Source organism: Haplochromis burtoni, unplaced genomic scaffold (assembly GCF_018398535.1).
Source record: "Haplochromis burtoni strain Fernald_Lab_line unplaced genomic scaffold, NCSU_Asbu1 Contig_166, whole genome shotgun sequence".
Classification (NCBI taxonomy): Eukaryota; Metazoa; Chordata; class Actinopteri; order Cichliformes; family Cichlidae; genus Haplochromis; species Haplochromis burtoni.
In genome coordinates, this window is record NW_024582527.1 from 1,222,572 (window position 1) to 1,242,386 (window position 19,815).

Below are 19,815 nucleotides of genomic sequence, written 5' to 3' on the forward strand. Positions count from 1 at the left end.
CGCAAGCAGCTCATAAGGAAACGGAAAGGCCCGGAAATTAAACCATTCACACCCCTGGGGTAACTATGGCAACCTCCATCGATCTTAGCCAATCACAACCTCGCGTTACCATCTCCCTAACACGTTTCACGCCATCTTGAGATTACCTCCTAGTTTGTTAAATCGCTCCCAAATTCATAGGCTCCGCTCCTCATTTCATTGTTGCCGCGCTGTCCGAAATGAACGGTTCCCGAAACAAACCTTTACAAACAGTCAGCAAGGGCCCGAAGGACGCAGACACCGGCACGGAGAGCAACCACAGGGACAGAAAGAGTGGCGGAGGAATGCTGAAGAAGCTGAAGTCGAGGCGCAGCCAAACGGAGAAGTGGCCTGTGGTCACAGAGGATGAACTCCGGGCTCTAGGAAGAGATATCACCCCGGACCATGTCCTCGGGCTCCGGGCTGTTACGGAAGGTAATGTTATGGCAACGTAAAGTTGCGCATTGCTCAAAGCGGCGAAATTTGATCGCCTAACTAGCTACGCACTATGCTAATTGTGGCTAACGTTAAGAAAAGAAGTTTGAGAGCAGTCGACCAAAGGGTACGTTTTCTAAATGTGTTCATAAGGTAAATACTACATGTGTTACTTTGGTGATTCTGCGAGCACGGGTTCATTGGGGGTTTGCAAGGGTGCAAGTAGGACTTTGAAGCCCCAAAGCGAGCATTGTTTAGGGCACCCCACGCTGGCTTGGGGAGGTCAAACAGCTAAAAGCCTATTATTATCTTAACAACTTGTTTTAGTAAGTGTGTTTGGCAGATACGTGTACTGTTGTGTTTCTTCTCATTTCTTCCCAATTGGAGGTGTAGTGACTAAACTTTTAGGTTTAGAATCTTCTACTCACCCACGTTTATTAAGTAAGTTATTATAAAGCACACAGTTTCGGTTCTGACACGGCTGTTAATGAGTTAATGATCAGTTGAACCTTTGTTTTGATTTTAGTTTATTATGTGTAAAGTATACACAAGTGGATGATTTCATATTAAGAAAACAAAAACAAAGTGGGAAGTGTAATTACAACACTTTGGCTTTATGTACAGTATGTAAAAACGATATGAAATAATCTTAAATTCTACATATAATGTAGATACTGTACCTGAACAGCAGTAGGTAGAAGTTTACGTTTCTCGGGCTGTACTCCTTTTTCACAAAAAGGAGAATCTTACTGAATACATTCAGCTTGGGTTTCCTGCCTTGATTTTTAAAAAAGAAAATTAAGACAAGGCTTCATTAGAACATAAGGAGACAACTCGATCTCTGAGAGGAGCATTTCCTATATTTATGCAGTTTGTTGTTTTGAACAAACTTGTGTAATTATGTATTGATGTGCTTTTTTTTTTGTTCGTCTGTGCAGTTGTTCCACACACTGTAATGCTGTGATATTTTACATTAGTCTTTACTACCGGCTTCCTAAACATAAGGATTCCTCTCCCAGGTCATGTCTTATTTGGAACAAATTCTGAATGTTATGGTGCCTGTTGTGTGTTCATCAATATAAAGAACCAACTTCCCACACAGTTATTTAATGAGTAATTCATTTGGATTGCTGGCTTCTTTCATTTTCTCCCCTAACCGTCATCACCTTCACCCATGTAGCAACCTGCTTGAACCCTATCCCATGGTTTGTCATCGGACACCCAGTTGACTACAGCTGCAGCTAGTGACTAATGTTGTTTTTTTAGCTTTTTTTCTCACCCAGACAACAATGACATTACTTCTGCTCTATCTCACTGCCATTGTTTGAACACTAGAACCTTTTTCTATAGCATTAGTCACCATTACTGCAGTTTGCAGGAGCCAGAAAAACAGATACTGAAAGCCTGACTGCTCCTTAAGTGCTGTCTCAGTTCTCTAAGTAAAGGTCAGTCTTTGTGCTCCAAACAGTTGTGTGACTTTCACAAAGTTGTTATATTGAGGTTTTTCAGTTGCGCAACCACATGTCGTTAACGTGTTCACTATTTTGGATGTGTGACAATCATGGTGACAATGTGGACTCCAGTCATGATGTGAAAAAATGGTATTCCCCGATCTGTTGCTGGAGGTTGGTGGTAGTATCTGATTAAGTAATTACTAAAGCCCCAGTCACACATACCAAGAGACTGATCATTGAGGCCTTGCAAGCAACGGTCGGGTTCTCTCTGAGCTGTAGTAAAACTGAAAAAAGTCCAATCCAAATTGCCTCCAGAGCCACATGCTTTTACTTTGAAATCCAATCGTCTCCATTTCCATTTGCGTCATACTTTTACTACTGCTTTGCTAGTAGTTTGCAAGTGTTTGCAGACAAATTTGAAAAACGTCAGGCAGCTATGACAGTCTGCTAGAAACCAAAGCAATCACTAGGAGGTTTTTGGTGCAGCACCTTCTTTGCATCCAATTTAGCAAACATAGCTTGTAATCACATCCAATGAGGGTGGATAAATCTCTTAAAATGTGAACATGACATCAAATGAGAAACCTCAATACAGAAGAATTTAAATAAAGGGACCTCTATATTCTAGTAGTTGTTTGCTAGTTGACGTCTAAGCTCACAAACGGTGATAACACTAATCTTAATTCTAGGCAATGAGAATGTGCTCTTTTTTTTTTTTTTTTCTCATTAAACTTTTCACCAAATCTTGTCAATCAGCAATGAAATTAAATAACCATTCAAACTGTCACGCATCAAAAACTATTTACATTTTTTTTCTCCGAAAGTCTGTTTACCCCACTCTGGAACAAGGCAAAAGTTAACATCAGTGTTACTAAACACGATCACTTTGACTGCAGAGGGTTAAACTCCCTCACGTTTACTGTATAAGTTGATTGTCTTGGCTTAACTTGCTTTTTTTCCTTCCACATTCCAGACTATCTTTGCAGACCTGAAGATAATATCTACAACATTGACTTCACACGTTTCAAAATCAGAGATCTTGAGACAGGAACAGTGCTCTTTGAAATCGCCAAACCTCCTAACAGCGGTAAGTGATACACTCAAAATTTGCCTGCATGTTACCAAGCTTAAAATTGTTTAAAAATATAGAACACACCTGAATGAATAACAGAAATGATCATACATCCATGCAAACATGTTAAAGCTGTTTAGTTATCATGCATTTAAAAAGATGAATTGTCACCAAGCACGAGAGCTGCAGCCCAGCTGTGTATTGGTATCCTTACTTTTATCTCAAATGTAAATCTATCAAAACACATGAAGTCTAAAAAGAAGGACCCACGATTAAGCACTATTGCTTCCCCTTTTCACTAGTAACGCATCCTCTGCATGTATTTAGATTTTTGTTTGTTTCTTTAACATGCTGATTTGATTTGACGCCACCATCTCAAACTGTGCTCATTCAGTTGTATCAGAGCCTTTTGATGGATGATCATAACTTGAAAAGAGACACCCTATGTATATTTCAAGCACTACAGTAAAGCATGTATGCCAGTCAGCTGAATTAGCCTTCTGTGTCAGGACCCGTGGAGAGTGAAGAGGAGGGTGGCGATCCAGACACCAGTGCGGGGCGTTTTGTCAGATACCAGTTTACACCAGCCTTCCTAAAACTCCGCACGGTTGGTGCGACGTGAGTAAATGGACTACAACGGTGTGACTGCATCACGATCAGCCTCGGGTGTCTATTTAGTTTCTTAATTTGTCTCTTTTCCCCTCTCTGCAGAGTGGAGTTCACAGTGGGTGACCGCCCCATTAACAGCTTCCGTATGATTGAGCGGCATTACTTTCAGGGACGCCTTCTGAAGAATTTCGACTTTGACTTCGGTTTTTGCATTCCTAACAGCTGCAACACATGTGAACACATTTACGAGTTCCCGCAGCTTCCTGACGACCTCAGTAAGTTCTGCTCCTTTTTGTTCATATTACCAGATCTGTATATCTTTATTTCTTAATTGATGGTGTGCCCTTCTCCTTTTCTAGTTCGTCAAATGGTGGCACATCCTTATGAGACCAGATCAGACAGTTTCTACTTTGTGGATAATAAACTCATCATGCACAACAAAGCAGACTATGCCTACAATGGTGGTCTGTAATACCTGAAGGGGGGGCGTGTTTAAAAAGGATGCAGTAGCTCCCAGGAGACCGATTTTCTGGATTGTGCCCCTCAATAAAGGGGGCAGAGACAGAAGTATTCACTCTTTATCGGAATAAAGCACCATAGTTTAAAAAAAGGAACAGAAGCAGGAAAAAACCCAACCATATCTGCCTTCATATGAAATCATGGATCAATTCATCAGTACCGAACAGAGCTCAGTTTCTGGGAGTCCGAGAGAATGTTTAATTCAGTATTTCGCTGTTATATCTGACTGAAACCTTTCTGTTCTCCTTTTGGATTGTCATACATGTGTAATGTAACTGCTTGAACACTTTTGCCTTAATTTCCTGCTGTCTCTGCTGGAAAGGGACAGTTTTGAGTAACACATCTATAGTGGTAACGTCTGTAGACTACGTTAGTTTTTCATTTAATTACTGATGTAATAAGTTTGTTTATTTTTGAGCTGAACTACCTTTTGCAAGTGACAATTGTGTTTCCTTTATGGAAAAACAAGCATTATGTAGGTGTTTCGGTCTTGTTTTATCAATAGATGTAGCATTAGTATTTGTTTGAGTTTGATTCTTCCTCAGATGTGAGTTGAGAGCAGTTGCTACTGTTTGTCAGATATTTAAGCTTGGTGTCCGTTTTATGAAGTACAAGATGACCAGTTTCTTCTTTGGTAGAATATCCCTTAATTCGAAAATGGTCGTCTCCCTTTTCCTGTTTTGTTTTTGTTTGTTTTTTTTTTTTTAAATAATTCCAGGTGTGATGTTCATTCTGCTACAATCGGTTAGATTGTTATAACAAAAGTTTTCTCATGTCTTTGTTCTATGAAAACTCTGGGATAGATCTAGTTACTAGACTTTAAATGTTTTTCTTTTATGTGCCGTCCATGTTTAGAAGTGTTTTTCTGCCTTCTTTGTACAATTGCATAGTTCTTTCATCCTTTGTTTATTTGTCACAGCAGTGCTGTGAATCCCACTCTTTAGCAGCGTTTGGCCAAACATGTGGTATACCTATTGAACTGTTAGTACGCTCTTCTCCTTTGAGATTGCCTTCTCAGTTTACTAATGAAATACCACAGTAGCACACAACTTGACAGTACAGAGGGAGGTAACTTGGTAGTTGGATCTATTTTTAATGAGGCACTGGGGTAGATGCAGTCATTGACCTGTTTGACCGATGATACTGGTGACTCTGCAAATTTTAACCCATCTGTGTACGAATAATGACTTTTTCAAATTTTACACCAGTTTTCCAGTGTGCACAATTTCATGTGATGCCAGTCCTGCTAGAAGGAATACCTTACTTACTGTGATGCTCTGAATTGCATTATGCTGAAAAGTTGTCTGTAATTTATTCAAAACGGCAGCAGTTAAGAGTTTGAAATTGGGCTCCACTTGCAGAGTGATTTCCAGGTGAAACGTGGATTTCTCTTCATAGTTGGGTTTTGTTTGAATTTATGTTACTGAAATGAAAACCTGCAAGGCAGGAGATAGTAATGAAACCTTGCAAATGGTTGTTTAAAGTGTATTTGTTAATTTGCATTTCAGTCATGCATACACACATCAGGACTTCTTCCTACTGTACTGTTATTGACTCTGTGCCTTGAATCCAGTTTTTTTTTTTTTTTTTTTCCACCTTTAATCTGCAGAAGTCTCCTTTTCCTGTCCACTCGTGGCAGTAAGCTGAAGGGATGTAAAATTGCCTCCTGATGTTCTTTTTCTGTATTCTTGTAGCATTACCTTCTATAAAACAGGATGATTACAGTGAGGAAGAGTCAGTGACAACATATTATGCAGTCCGTTAATACCCACAACAAATGGGATATCACATTAGGCACCCTTTTGTCAACTGTGCCCTTTTCTTTTCTTCCTATGTTGGACTTCATGGACTCTTTCTGTCACCTGCTGCATGGTCACCAGTTTTTATATTGGCTAATTTTGCTAATGTTCATCTTATCCAATTTGTTGTAAATAAATAAAAAAAAAATGGGTGAATGAATGAGATGGAAAGTACTTTATTTATCCTATGTTTTGGAAATTCTTTAAAATTAATATTTTAATAATATCTGACAGATGTCTCTGTGCCAGGCAGATGTATTGTGTTACAAGAGATCATAACATGTGGTGGGAAAGTTTAACTGTTTCTGTCCTCTTGGCAGTAGAGCTGAATCAGTCTGTTAGAGAAAGTGTCTGTGCTACGGTAGGTCAGATGCTAAGCCCATCACCATCTCTCTGGTTTTATTCACATTCAGGAGACATTTCCTTCCAGATCACTCTATGAAATCATCAAGTAGTGCTCTGTACTACTCCCCCCCCTGCTGCCATCACTACTAGAGCTAAACACTGCACAATCTTTGTAGGTGGCATCACAGGGTTGTACTGAAAGTCTGAAATATGAGCAATGACAAAGTCCTCTGTGGAGCTCCTATACTGCACATCACCAAATCAGACACAGCACTGCCCAGTCTCACATATCACAACCTCTCTTGTCAGATTGTCACTAATCCATGCTAGATTACTGATGGTGGATATGCTTACTGACATTTCCTGGAGCTTCTCTTTCTGAGTCGTGTTAATTGCACTTGAGAAATTAAAGGAGCAGCTTTGTCTAAATTGCAGTAAACTCTGTATCATGTTGTCGATTTATCCACTACATGATACATGATTAAGTTCTATGCAACCTGCAGGGTAAAGTGATGTTTCCACATTTGTTCTGAGGTGTGCCAAGACTAGTCTCTCTCTTAGTCTCAATATAAATGAGTTATAAGGGATGTTGTTTTTCCACCTTGAAACTTGAATATCACATTGTAGGTTTGCTGAACAAAATGCATACAAGGTGATGTGCTTGTGAGACCTGTCCAAGTTAGAGTGACCATGTGTCCTACTTAATGTGGGTCTGCACAGAATTCCCAAATATTGAGACAAAAATAAACACACCTCATAAAACCCCAAACATGCCATGACCCACTGAATAGTTTTGATAGTGACTCTAGGGAAAAGGAAGAAAACAGGACCCAGAAATGTAACTCTGATTTCCATTTGAAAAGTAATTTGAAAATAATATTTAACCCTGATTTACCACCGTTTCTTAAAACGGAATGAAAGTAGTGATGAGTCTGAGAACGCTTTGGGGTTTTTTTTCTCACCTGGGTAACAAAATACATTACCCAGAATCCTCTGCTGAAAACACAACACTAGTAGCTGCACATGTGTTTCATCATGGCGGCCCCCGCTAAAAAGATGGTTGGGGTTTCGGACTCCAGCAGCAGTGACGACGAAGTACTTAAAAGATGTCAGGAGGCGGTTTGGGAGACGAAGGCTGTCAAAAGCAAAGGTTAGTGTTTGCCTCCTCTGTTTGAACCGAGGGGACAAGCTAGCATACGTGCACCGCTAGTCGTTCCCAACAGGTACCCCGGAGAAGTTTCCACAATATTTATAGTCCATGCATAAAGAGCTGTCGGTCAGTAACATTTTCTAATGAAATGTATTTAATTGGTTACAAATAAACATTACGGTAAGACTCTAAGAGCGTAGCGCAGCTTTAGCTAGCCCCTGAGCTTGCTAAATCAACACAGTGCGCGGGTTTAATCAGCTGCAGTGTAGCTCTGTTAAAGACGCTAACTCTCTGTGTTTTAAGATGCGGATGCCAGTGTGAAAGAGTCAAAGCGGTAAGTGTTACCTTTTAAAATATCCATTTGCTTCTTTTAGTGTTAAATATCCGTAGAAGTGTGAAAACTGCTTCAATTTTCCAACACAATACATTGTTGTTCCTTTCACTATTGCACAGGAGGGAAAATGTATGGAAGGTTTAGAGTATTTCCAGATTTGGTTGTTTGACCCACAAAGATGTAACACGATGTTGTTGTTTCACGCACAAAAGCTCTGTATGTGAACTTTGTGTCTTTCCAATGTGAGCAGTAAATTGTAATGACGTTAGATTCAATTAACGTGAACCCCCCCGAAATACTTAAAATTAGTTTTTGTAAGCTATGACTATCCATCTGTTCTGCAAATTAATCTCGCATTGCGTAATAATAATTTGTTGGTTCAAGTTAATGTTTTTAACTCGAACCAACCCTGATTTCTTTATATTTTGCTTAGAATTGTTTAAAGTAGTCTTGAGCAATAGTTCTTCGGGCTTTTCAGAAGGTCTTTCAGTGTTTCTTTGGACATTGGCTACTTTTTCACTCACTTTCAGTTCAGTCATTGTGCCTGATCATTTTCAAAGGAATGTTGTCTTTCCTTGTTTGTTTGTTGAGCCACTTAACACTGATTAACACAACATTGTGTCTTTAGGCACTTTAATAGCAGCCTGTCACAAAAACACATTACTTGTTACCATTTCTTTAGTTGAAACTATGAAAAATCCCCAAGAAAACACAGTTTGGCAGGCACAAAATAATATTTTTACGCCAACAAAGTGATTACTAAAAAGTTATTGGCCAAAAACTTGGCATGGTTCATAGCGTGTCTTTAAAAAATACGAGTAGATGAAACAAATGGAGAACTAAAAATATCTACAACAGATGAACAGTATCTGAAAGTTATGCCCTTAAAAACAGGAAAACGTTTAGCAAAGACCTGACCTGAGTGATGCCCCTCTGTTGATCCATCTGTTGTTCATGAAGCCTTATAACAAATGGTCTCAGTGGAAGTGTGGCTGTCAAGAACCCATGCTAAATTACACAAGAACTGGACTGAAAATCGTTGGCAACAGATCTGATGGAGGGAAGAATCAAAATTTGAATTTTATTGTTCAAATAATTGTTAATATGTACGGAGGAGGTCAGGAGAGAGGTACAGCAGTGAGTGTCTATACAGAGGATTTGGGGGTTTTGGGCAGTGGTGTTGGGGATCTTGTCAAAATTGGCAATGAAGTAAAACTTACATAATTAAGAAAACACACAATGGGACACTATCAGTCGTAGATTGAGCCCAGACCATAACATTAGTGAAAGAGTGTGAGAGAATCTTGCAGAAACATCCAAAAAGCTTTAAATTTCCTCCAAGAAGCCTGGAGAAATATTCCTGCAGATTACTGAAAGAAAGGGCAGAAAAAGCTGCCTGAGAGTTCAGAGTCAGAGGCTTGAGACTTTTGCAAAAGGCTGTAGATCCTTTATCTCAGTAGGCAAGTACAGAGGTATCTGTTTTTTGTTTTGTTTTTTTTATATCAATGTCAGAAATAAAATAAGCTTCATAAAGTTTTTTTGTATAACAGTCTCGTTGTCGCTGACCATGAACATGACGGCAACGAGCTCCAGGTCACGCCAGGATTCCAGACGCATGTTGCCAGAAAGTTAGGACACTTTCTTGACAGGTAACGACTCTGACTACAAAAAACCAAAAAAAAACAACCTTTTGTTTATAATAATTGATAATCATAAGATTATCTTATTAACCATTATATTTGCCTGTCAGTTGTATTTCAGAGATAAAGCCTCAAACTTCGTCCTGTTTAGAACCAGCTAAATGTAACAAAGATGAGGAGGAGGAGGAAGGTAAAGTTTCTGGCTCTTTAAGAAGATTTTGTTTCTATGGGAACTTGTGTTCATCTCTTTAAACCTGACAGTTTTCTTCTTCTAGGATTTCGTCTGTTTTCTACATCAGTCCCAGGAAAGAAAGCTGAAGATCCTCCCGCCCCCGTAAGGCGTCGGCCTGCTCCCAGCTCAAGGTTCTTCATCTCTATTAATGTTTTCTTCCTTGTGTTATTGATTCATTTTTATTTCCCTCCGTATGACATTCTTTCTCTCTCTGCCCGTTTCAGCGACAGCGATGATGAGATGGAAATGAGGCTGAAAGAGGCAGCGGTGTCTGTCAAAGATCTGTTACCCTCGTTGGTGCTCTCACCCCCTTCGATGGAGTCTCCTTGCTCGGTAAAAATGACAAAGACGAAGAAGAAAGATACAGATGGAGAAGAGAGCCGCGTTAAGAAGAAGAAGAAGAAGAATCAGGAGGATGGGGAACAGGTGGACTCAGATTCTACTCCTGATGCTCAGAGTAATGGTGAGCTCACAAACTCAGAACAGGAACACATGCAAGTCAAAGTAAAACGGAAAAAGAAGAAGAAGAAGAGGCAAGAAGAAAACGCAGAGGAAGAAGCATTGCACTGATTTTTAATTATTTTTTAAATGACTTTCTGCCACGGTGAATTCAAAGATTTAAAATATTTTTATTCAAAAGCTGGAATTGGTCTTTACTTTGTCATTAATGATGTTAAAACAAAAAAAAGTGAAAATATTTCAAGGTGAGTTAAAAAAATGCAGATAACATGCTGATGACAAGTTTCAGATCAGTTTACATTTTGTTTAAATTCTAAAACATTTACAAATATTTGAATAAAAAAATACACGTCAGTGTTAATCTTCCGTTGATTTTCTGTGTCGAGAGAATTTTCTGTGTCCTCGTTTCAGTGACAGTTTGACCTTTGAGTCAAACAGTGTCATCGCTCAGGTGCAACTCTGGGTTTTCAGTGTTACGAAGGCGACCTGCTTCTTACTTTGGTACATCTTCATGGTAACCTACACTGCAGACCTTACCTGCTCGTATTTCTGTTTCTGTAGTTTTATCTTCTTTTGTAAAATTAGTTGCACTGCTTGTCCACGTTTCTGATTGGTCAGATCTAGATTGGAAAGACCCTGGTTTGACGTATCAAGTTCATAACAGCTTTCGGGTGACTACTTATTCTGAATGCTGATCTTGGGGTGGATGAAGCCAGTATTTTGGGTATTTTGAGCTTGCTTTGTAGTACTGGCCCCAAGCTTACATGGCATACGTCCCGATTCACTCCTGAATCCAGCTGACAGTCAGGAGACTCTTTTACTGTGCTGTGGAAACCATTTGTGCAGGGATGTAGGAGCTGATTTCTGTCGGAGACGGTGAGAGGAGGTGAGATTGATGGCTTTCTGTCGCCTGAGAGGAAGGATACAGCTCGAGGCTCCCGGATGAAACTGTTAATTTAAAAAAGCAAAGAAAAGAGGCTTCAGATTGTTTGAAAACAGTGTTTGTGTTGGGACATTTGAGAGAATCAGGCTACAAAGACATCTGAGAGTCTATTATCTTTGGGTTCTCTTCTGTGAAGGTGTAGAAGGTAAAAAAAGAGTTGCTGATATCAGTCAAATGATGTACACATGATAAGAAGTAAATAATGAAACATCTCTGATGGACTAGCTAACCACCCTGTTGGCTTATGCGCCGTAGCCAGCCTTGCTCTATGCACCATGTAATGGGTAAATGTCAGCTTTTGGCTTTGTGCAGTGTTTGAACCAGTCGTCTGCTTTCATGGTCTCCTCTCAGCTGCTCCTTTTAGGGATTTCTACAGCAGATCATATGCCTCCATCTCACCTCTAGCACCCTCCTCTGTCACACCAACCCTCTGCACGTCCTCCTTCGCTACATCCATGAACCTTCTTTGTGCTCTTTGTCTTTTCCTCCTCCCTGGCAGCTCCATCTTCAACATCTAATCAGCGTCTAATCTTGTCCATCCTGCTCACTCCCAATGAAAATCTTAACACCAGCTCGGCCTCCTGTTATTTTGTCAAAACCATCTTCTCCAAAGCATTAGCATCACCCCTTCGATTTCCAGCTTCAAACTCGTGAGCCTGTCTGACACTCTTCACATAATCTTCCTTCAGGATCACCCCTAATCCATTTTTCTTCCTGTCTACAGCACAGTAGAACATCTTGAATCCACCTCCAATACTCATGGCCTTGGTTTGCTTCCACCTGAGGCCTGTACTATGAAGCCAGATTTTGGCTTATCCAGATAACTTCAGGGTTAACTCTGGGTGTTCTGTACTGCATGTGGTTCACTTTTTGCCATGGTAACTTATGCTTATATCCTTACTCTCATTCCCCATTATTGTATCTGTAACACGCAACTTCTGTCGGTGCTGTGCTACTGGAAACTGAATTTCCCGAAGTAACCCACCCAAGGGATTAATAAAGTTTCATCTAATCTAATCTTATGCCGTGAACCTTACCTGGACCACCTGACCAACCAAATCTCCCAAAAATAGCATCCCTGGAATCAGGCAGATCTCCATGCATGAACAAGTTCATGGAGCATCAGTAATAATGAATATATAAATATAGATTTTTCATGCAACTTTATTCCTGTCGGCGCTAAACAATTTTACAACAATTTTATTTTTTCAAGACCTCATATCAAATTTCCATTAAGGTTGAATTCTATTTTTATATTTAGTCTTTACTCTCAAGCTGTAAACGGCACCCAGTCTCCAGCTGAAGGAATAAAACTCAAACTGTCAGGAGCCGGTTATGTTTTGAGTTTCAGTTTCACATTTTTACTGATGCTTTTATTCGCAGCATGTTTTATTCTGCTGGATGAATAAGTTTTAAATGTTCGGCGTGTTAAGCCGTGCCTTATTAAACCCACCGAATGAAGTGCAAACTGCATCACATTGTGACGGGAATGAGAAAGGTATCAAATGGTGATTAAAGATCTATAAACATAAATACGACTGTTATTAAAAGGATCAGATGAATGCTGCAGAAAATTGATAATTGATAATCTGGTGATTTATAGCACAAAGCAGTAAAATCAGTCTTAATTCCAGTGAATCATTTTTTGTGGAGGTCATGATTTGTAAAACGCCCGTTTCAGATTGCTCAGACGCTGCCGACATCACCCCTTTCATATGAACCCTTGATTAACTCGTGGGACCGTTTCTCCTGATTGTCAGTGAATCCAGGTAACAGAAAGAGCTCTGGTCTCCTGCAATATATGCAACTTTCCTGTCAACATCATATCATCAATCTCTATCCCTTTATCAGTCCCTACATTTACATGCTGTTTACATCTTTGTACCTGGTGCAGGTGAGTGTGGTTGCATGTTTAGAGAGTCTTCCTGTAAAGTTGCGTCTTCCTGCTCCTCAGGGTCTGTGGTCAGAATCTGCCCGAAACAAAAATCAATGATTTAGGTTTTAAAACTAGATGCTCTGAACAGACTGAGCTCTGGTCAGTCCCAGTACCTGTCTGACAGCAGTGAGGCTGGTCAGGCTGCTGCTGTCTGCGATGACCATGGCTTGCGAGAGCAAACTGGATGGGTGGTACTGGGGCGAATCCGATTTGCTGTACACTGGAACGACAAACGGATGAATGAATCTTTACTCGGGGATGACATGTTGAGCTCTAGTCTTCATGTTACTGCAGTCTTACTGTGACATGGCAGCTGTGCCATGGTTGCCATGAACGGACTGGCAGCCATGTGACTCTGAAGCTGCTGTGGTATTGGCGGCTGAGGAGAGGCGTGAAGCTGCTGCTGGAATGAGATGGGCTGCAAGGTTGTGAAACCGCCTCCCATGTTGTTTATGACAGGCACCGTCTGAGGTTGCGTGGAGGCTAAACCTGTGAAACAGCATTGACGTTGGTCTGAGAATTTTCCCCCTTATTACAAAATGGGAAATAAAGGGAACCAATGTTACCAATGAGAAGGGAGGACTCCCCCAGACTCATGACGCTGGGCACTGAGGCCATGATGAGGCTCTGTGAGGATGCAGGTGAGGCAGACAGACTGTGCAGGGAGGTTAGAGTGCTTACTGGGGGTAGTGGCCCACCGCTGGACACCTGAAACCAGAGGATGGCATGTTTAGGGCAGCTGGAAATTTAGCATATTGAACCACGAGGGATCCGGACACGAGCTCTCACCAGCTTGGGGTTATGGGTCTCGAGGAGTGTGTGGCTTGGCTCCAGTTGGACTGGACTCACCATGAGACGCCCCACTCTCTCCCCTCCGCTGCCTCTGGCTGAGCTCACAGTGTCGCATGGGATGTGCTGGCTGTATTTCACACCTGGGGAAACAACAATCATCCAGTCAGTCCCAGAACATTTATAAGGTTCGTGGTTTACACACATCACAGCTGACTTTGGTCGATTGCTCCAAGTCTAAATAGAATAAAGGTAAATATGAGCATCCAGCAGCACAACCAGTAGAGTCATGTCTCTAAGCCATTCTGATTTCCCTCTCAAATTTCCATACATGAGGATGGGTTATTACCGTGCTCGGGACTGGGTGGAAGGTTGGCGTTGGAGGATGAGGCAGTCTGACTGCCGAAAGGCGTGTCGAGGGCCAGTTTGTGACGAAAAGCCTCCTCTTTCCGACGGTTAGCGAACCAGTTGTACACTCGGACTTCAGTGACCAGGTTAGAGCCGAGGCCAGCAAGCTGGGAGGGAGACACGCCCCTCTGGAGGCATTCTGCCCTGAAAGAGGAAATCAGACTCTCTTTATTACAATCTTTATTACAAGTGTTAATTGTTATGAATCTATAGAAATGTATGATCAGATGCCAAGAATTTAGATCAATCATGTTAAAGTTTCTCACATATAGTTTGGGTCTGGATAAGTGTCACAGCAACCCTATAAAAACAAGATAAATGAACACAAAATCAAAACCCTGTCTCACCTGTTACACTCCTCAACCAGCCCCTCTCTTTCCTCCTTGCTCGGGTTCTTCTGTCGTTCGTAGGCGTGGAAGAGGATCTGCAGGGATGCTGGACCCCACTTGAACCTGTTCCTCCGTCCTTTCTTGGTGTCCTCCCCTTGCTCCTTCACAGTTGCAAGGCCGTGTTTGGCATTGGTAAATTCTACATTTAAAAAGTTAGCATGGTTTTTGTTGTTGTTTTTAAACACCTCACATTTTTCTTTTATTTTTGCACGCTTGGAGCTCCAGCACGGCTTGTGTACTCACGCTGGCTGATCTCGCACTGCTTCTTGACATACCAGGTGTACAGAGAAGCTCTTTTTTGGTTCTTCATGGGCGTGCCTTTGTTGAGGTGCTGGGAGAGGTGAGACTGGTTGAGTCCCGTGGACTCCACCACCTCCCGCTGAGGTAGGTTATGCTGCTGCATGTAGCTTTTTACCATTTTTGCAACATGCCAGGGATCCTCACTGTCAGACAGACAGACACCTGAGCTTAAAAACGGCCCACCTTATAGTTTTGTGCATTTTTATTTAGTGGACTTTTCCTTAACAGATACCAGTATATGTAGAAGTGCTAACCAGGCAGTTTGTCACATCAGTAGGGATGTAAAATATGACCACACAAAGAGAGGTTTGTTGACAAAGAGAGATAAGAGAGAGCACGGGGGAACAAAGTCCAGCCCTTTCAGATCACTGGAATGGAAAACATGTAAAAGATTTATGAAGCCTAATTGAACACTTCCTAATTATCAAGTTGGAAACGTCATTAAAGACACACCAAATTATTTTGAAAGTCTCAAACAGCTTCCAAACATTTTGGTAAAGGTATCGGCAAAAATTAGTTGTTGTTTTTTTTTTAACAATCCTATTTAGAGCGAGCTTTTCCCCCACTTTTTTAAACATTTAATGTTTATGACAGAATGTCCAATGTTTATATGTCTGTGTTCCATATTTTCAGGATCAGGCCTTAAAACTGAACGGACAAAAATCACTCATGCGTTGCGCAAACACAGTCTCACATGACCAGCTCTGCTCTATTAATCTTCACCTCAGGCTCTTGGCTTATTTATTAAGAAATGGTCAGGGAATAATGATGAGGGTGGGTAATTAGTAACTAGCAAAGGAGGAACCCTCTTTATATTCGCCCAAGAGCCAGACTGCAGAGAGAGAGTCAGAGAAGCATGGCAAGGAGGGAGGATTTGGTAAAGACATGGGGACAGAGTGTAAGAAGACAATAGGAATAGTGGTGTTAACAGGTAAATGCGTAAAGTATTGCTTCGACTCTCAAGTGTGTGGTTTTGACACACGGGAGGTAACACAAAGACGAGGATAATCAGAAGCGGTGGCAAGGATGTTGTCAATTTTCAGAATTTATCCGACCGGGTCCTACTGGAAAAGCTGCTGAGTGAGAATAGCAGTTACCGAGACATTAGGATGATTGTCGCTGTTGCCATTAAGCTTCCAGAGAAGTGCCAGGATCTACTTACTGCAGTAGGTGCTCGACTTCAGTCCTCAATTTGGACGCCTCCTCTGGAGGGAGCTTCTCCAGTTCTCGGAATATAGGTGGCGGGAAATCCATTTCTCCCTCCTCTGAGCTCTCTCCATCCCCCCTTTCTCCCTTCTCGTTGCCAGCACTTGCCCTGTTTCTTTCCAGTTCCCCCATGGCTTGGATCAGAACCTCCCGGGACAGTCCAGATTCCAGCAGGGCCCAGATCAGCTGCTCCTGCAGGGCCGTCAAACGACTCGGCCCCGCTTTGGCTGCCTCAGCCCTCTCCTCTACCTCCATTAGTCTTATGTCTTACCTCACTACTGCCTCGCAAACAAACACTGCTCTCATGTGCACTACCACGCTCAAACGACAGCCACACAGCCAGTGCCAGGCCCCATTATTTTATATCTGCAGTCCCTCTTCAGCTCATGAGAAAGTAAACTTTCATTTTCCTTTGCTGAATCCTCCCGATGTGTCCAGAGCTGTCCGGTTTTAGCTTTTCACTTGTTGTTTTTGCTTTCAAAGGTCAATTTTCTTTTAATCTAACCTTCCTCCTATTCACCCCCTCCTCCTTACGTGCGCCCTGTGAACTTTGTCCCTTCTCCCTCAGTCCTCAGCAGGGACCAAAGTTCATCTTAAAAACAATAAATAAAAATGAGGGGTGTTGCACTGGCAGAGTCCACAGTCTACTTCTCAGAGCAGAAAACTGATAAGACAGTGGGGGGAAAACATGACTTGGAAAGTTGGGAGCTTTTTACGTATAGCTTTTTCTCACACGGAAAGGACATTTTGGAAAAATAGTTTTGGGCTTTTTTCATTCTTATTTTTTCTTATTCCATACATTTTATTTGTTAATGCATATGTAAAATATAAAGAAATAAATAAGTCAATAATACACGGAGGAGCAGGAGATCAGCTAAGCAGGAACAAAGTTTGATTTGTCTTTTCTGCCAGGAGAGGGCGCTGCTGTGTTATCTTTACATTAGACTTTCAGGAAGTTGCTTCATGTTAGGGGCCTTGGTGGAGTGTTTTCTGTCATGAACATGAGTTCAAGACAAGAAAGGACAAAGAATAAGAAAGGAATAAGTTGGCACATCAGTTTCCTAAAACATTTCCACATTTACTGAGAGAGTGCTTTAGGGTCGACCTCTAACACTGTGCTTTTCCCTTTTTCTTTTTTTTAAAATCAATGTGCACAAGTTAAACACTTTGGACATCATCGACTACTTGTGACTATTTCACAAATAAACTTTAAAAAAAGGAGCAAGATTTTCTCTTTCTTTTTCCTTGTTTGAAATACATGTGCTTATTTCTAATCTGATTCCAGCAGCACATCCCAGAAAGAGCTAAGAAAAGTGCAACAAGAAATTGGACAAATGTAATGCAAAAAGCCCCAGATGCCTGTTTTAATATCTTACATTTAATTATGTTAGTTAGCAAAATTTCCAAAGAGCACCCCAGTGATGAATCTTGTAGAAGTAAATATGGGAAGGGGTTTAGACCACGTGTATTTTATTCCGTGTTTTAACTATGTAATAATCCAACTTACTTTAACCTCTTCAGTGAAATTGGGAAAAATCTCTGCATTCTTTGTGCATAAGGACAAAAACTGATGTCGAGTGTCTGTGATTAAAATAGACATAATTATGTAGTGGAAAAATCACTGCATGGGCTCAGAAACACTTCTGAAAACCATCACCAGTGAACACAGTCATCATGCATCCACAAATAAAAGTTCAACTCTGCCATGCATCTAAAAACAAGACCCAGAAACACTGCTGCCTTCTCTGGGCCTTACTACTTTTAAGACAGCCTCAAGTGAAGTCGAAAACCTTCCTGTGGGCTGTGAAATTCAAAACTGAGGAGAGAGACCACCTGGTGTGTTTTCAGCGCGCAGTTCAGTACAGGGAGCGCATGACTGCACATGGCATGAGGTAACCAAGAGCACCTGTGAGGGCACCATTAATGCTGAACGATGTATACAAATCTACAGCTTTTAGAGCATCAACTGCTGCCATCGTGATTATTTTAGCATGACAGTGCAACCCTGCACATCTGCTGCTAAACCAGGCTGCTTGCATATTTGGCACATTATGAAATGAAACAAAGAAAACGTGCACGTCAGCTGCAAAGCTGAAATTCTATGCAAAGCATGCAAAACATTTTTTTTTTAAATGCAGCAGTAGGCCTATGCAAATTCTGCATTTTGCATTTCTGATATGAATACAATCTTATTGATTTTTGACTATAGATCTGATTCTATATTGAGTCCCTTATTAATTCTTGATCAGTTTTCTTTGTGGAAATTATAGATGGACAAAGGCTTGGAAATCACTGCTGAGTTTGACATCTGTGCGTTGATAAAGAAATTTATATGCTTGGAGAAATATGATTCCAGTATACTGGACAACTTGAAAGTGGTTCACCATTCCCATCTCTAATGTTTAAACTTTAAACTGTTCGGCTGTTGAATTCGAATAATATTATTGTTTCCATAGATTTGCCTTCTCCCTGTCTCTCCCGCTCTCTCCCTCTCTTTTTTTTAATCCACCCTCTTGTTTTTTGACAACATAAGTTGGCAGGAAGACTAAGTTGGAACTGAACTGGAAAGGAAAGAGGGCAAACTGAATGGGAGAAAACCTTTGAGAGTTAATGTAGTCTTTTATCTTTCCTCTTTTCTCTTTACACTGTAAAATGCTCACTTTCTCTGCCTGGATCACCTAATACTATTCTCAGGTTCGGCCTATCAGCACCTTTTTGTGTTGAGCTCCTGTTACCCCACCCCACCCTTGGGAAGATGGCATTATACTGTATTTGGAAGGGTAACAGAGCTGCCTCTATCTCCCTGAGACATGCCAGTGACCTGTAATTAAGTCCCATTGTACTATTCAGAGGAAACTCCTCACCAAAACGGACAGAGGGCAGTTGTGTGTGGATTTCCAGCAGCTCAGATACCGCTGTGACTAATACCCCACCACACAAGCTGGGTTTATCAAAAAGGAACACATGCAGCACACATTAGAGCTTGCATTTTCCCTCTCTGGAGAACTCAAAGCTATGTTGATTGGTAATGAGATACAATCCACGCTGTCCATCTCTCATTAGTGAGCCATTGCTCGCTAGCTCTCTCTCTCCCCCTCTGTTTCTGTTTCTGCCTCTGCCTAGCATTAGCCCCCACCCACCACCAACCCCACCATTCAACCCCATTGATCATGCATGCAGAAATTTAACACACCCCTTAATTCCTGTCCAAATAGCCCCTGTCCCACTTCCAGAGCTTCATCTGTTCATCTGCAGAGGGTAGAGTAGGCCTGTTTGCAGGCAGGACACTGACTGCAGCACTCAATGAGGATAAACTGTGCTGGAGAGGACAATCGCAAACCTAAATCAGTGTCTGTGTAACATAGGGTGTGTGCTGGGTTGCGCGCTCTGGGCTCGAAGTGTTTCTATAAGGCATGGAAACACTGTGGAGGCATGATCTGGAGGCTGTGTTTTTACTTGTTTTAAAGCAGTTTGGTAGAAACCAACAGAGACCATGCTAGCAGAAACCACCTAGAAACTTTGCTTCAAACCATAACGATTGCATAGGACCGCATGCATGTATACCTACTGCGAGTCAAAGCTGACATTGTCTTTGTTTGAATTGCTCAGGCTATTGATTGGCCTTAACATTACCAGGTCACATGTTGAGTCAGTGTTGAGAAGATTAGCCAGAGCTGGCTTTGGTACTAATTAAATACTTAAACCCCAGCACTGAATGAGCACACAAACCTCCTGTTATACCCCGTTGCATAAGCCAGTTTACAGCCTGGAAGGTGCA

General features: G+C 41.3%; 3 protein-coding genes across 3 annotated transcripts; 2 read left to right on the forward strand and 1 right to left on the reverse strand.

The window, feature by feature from the left end:
• Positions 1–91: 91 nt before the first annotated feature.
• On the forward strand, positions 92–4,810 carry unc119.1 (unc-119 homolog 1). Its single transcript, XM_005933292.3, has 5 exons — positions 92–453; positions 2,881–2,994; positions 3,489–3,597; positions 3,691–3,863; positions 3,948–4,810. Exons 1-5 carry the CDS (start codon positions 219–221, stop codon positions 4,058–4,060), a joined length of 744 nt encoding a protein of 247 aa, XP_005933354.1. The 5' UTR covers positions 92–218; the 3' UTR covers positions 4,061–4,810.
• A 2,293-nt stretch (positions 4,811–7,103) lies between these two features.
• On the forward strand, positions 7,104–10,197 carry cunh12orf43 (chromosome unknown C12orf43 homolog). The gene is made up of 6 exons (XM_005933287.3): positions 7,104–7,401; positions 7,705–7,735; positions 9,286–9,384; positions 9,486–9,565; positions 9,651–9,738; positions 9,832–10,197. Exons 1-6 carry the CDS (start codon positions 7,275–7,277, stop codon positions 10,175–10,177), a joined length of 771 nt encoding a protein of 256 aa, XP_005933349.1. The 5' UTR covers positions 7,104–7,274; the 3' UTR covers positions 10,178–10,197.
• A 686-nt stretch (positions 10,198–10,883) lies between these two features.
• hnf1a (HNF1 homeobox a) lies at positions 10,884–19,126 on the reverse strand. Its single transcript, XM_005933288.3, has 10 exons — positions 15,994–19,126; positions 14,775–14,974; positions 14,490–14,670; positions 14,084–14,286; positions 13,735–13,877; positions 13,512–13,653; positions 13,246–13,434; positions 13,059–13,165; positions 12,895–12,979; positions 10,884–11,014 (listed from the first exon to the last, which is right to left on the reverse strand). The coding sequence occupies exons 1-10, from the start codon at positions 16,290–16,292 to the stop codon at positions 10,884–10,886; spliced, it is 1,680 nt and encodes a 559-aa protein (XP_005933350.1). The 5' UTR covers positions 16,293–19,126.
• Positions 19,127–19,815: the final 689 nt, after the last annotated feature.

Coding starts and splice junctions, on each gene's coding strand:
- cunh12orf43 (XM_005933287.3), top strand. CDS start 7,275: ATGTGTTTCATCATGGCGGCCCCCGCTAAAAAGATGGTTGGGGTTTCG. Junction 7,402..7,704: donor GAAGGCTGTCAAAAGCAAAG/GTTAGTGTTTGC, acceptor CTGTGTTTTAAG/ATGCGGATGCCAGTGTGAAA. Junction 9,385..9,485: donor TTAGGACACTTTCTTGACAG/GTAACGACTCTG, acceptor TTTGCCTGTCAG/TTGTATTTCAGAGATAAAGC.
- hnf1a (XM_005933288.3), bottom strand. CDS start 16,292: ATGGAGGTAGAGGAGAGGGCTGAGGCAGCCAAAGCGGGGCCGAGTCGT. Junction 13,435..13,511: donor GGAGTCCTCCCTTCTCATTG/GTAACATTGGTT, acceptor GCTGTTTCACAG/GTTTAGCCTCCACGCAACCT. Junction 13,166..13,245: donor GGCACAGCTGCCATGTCACA/GTAAGACTGCAG, acceptor TTGTCGTTCCAG/TGTACAGCAAATCGGATTCG.
- unc119.1 (XM_005933292.3), top strand. CDS start 219: ATGAACGGTTCCCGAAACAAACCTTTACAAACAGTCAGCAAGGGCCCG. Junction 2,995..3,488: donor CGCCAAACCTCCTAACAGCG/GTAAGTGATACA, acceptor CTTCTGTGTCAG/GACCCGTGGAGAGTGAAGAG. Junction 3,864..3,947: donor GCAGCTTCCTGACGACCTCA/GTAAGTTCTGCT, acceptor CTCCTTTTCTAG/TTCGTCAAATGGTGGCACAT.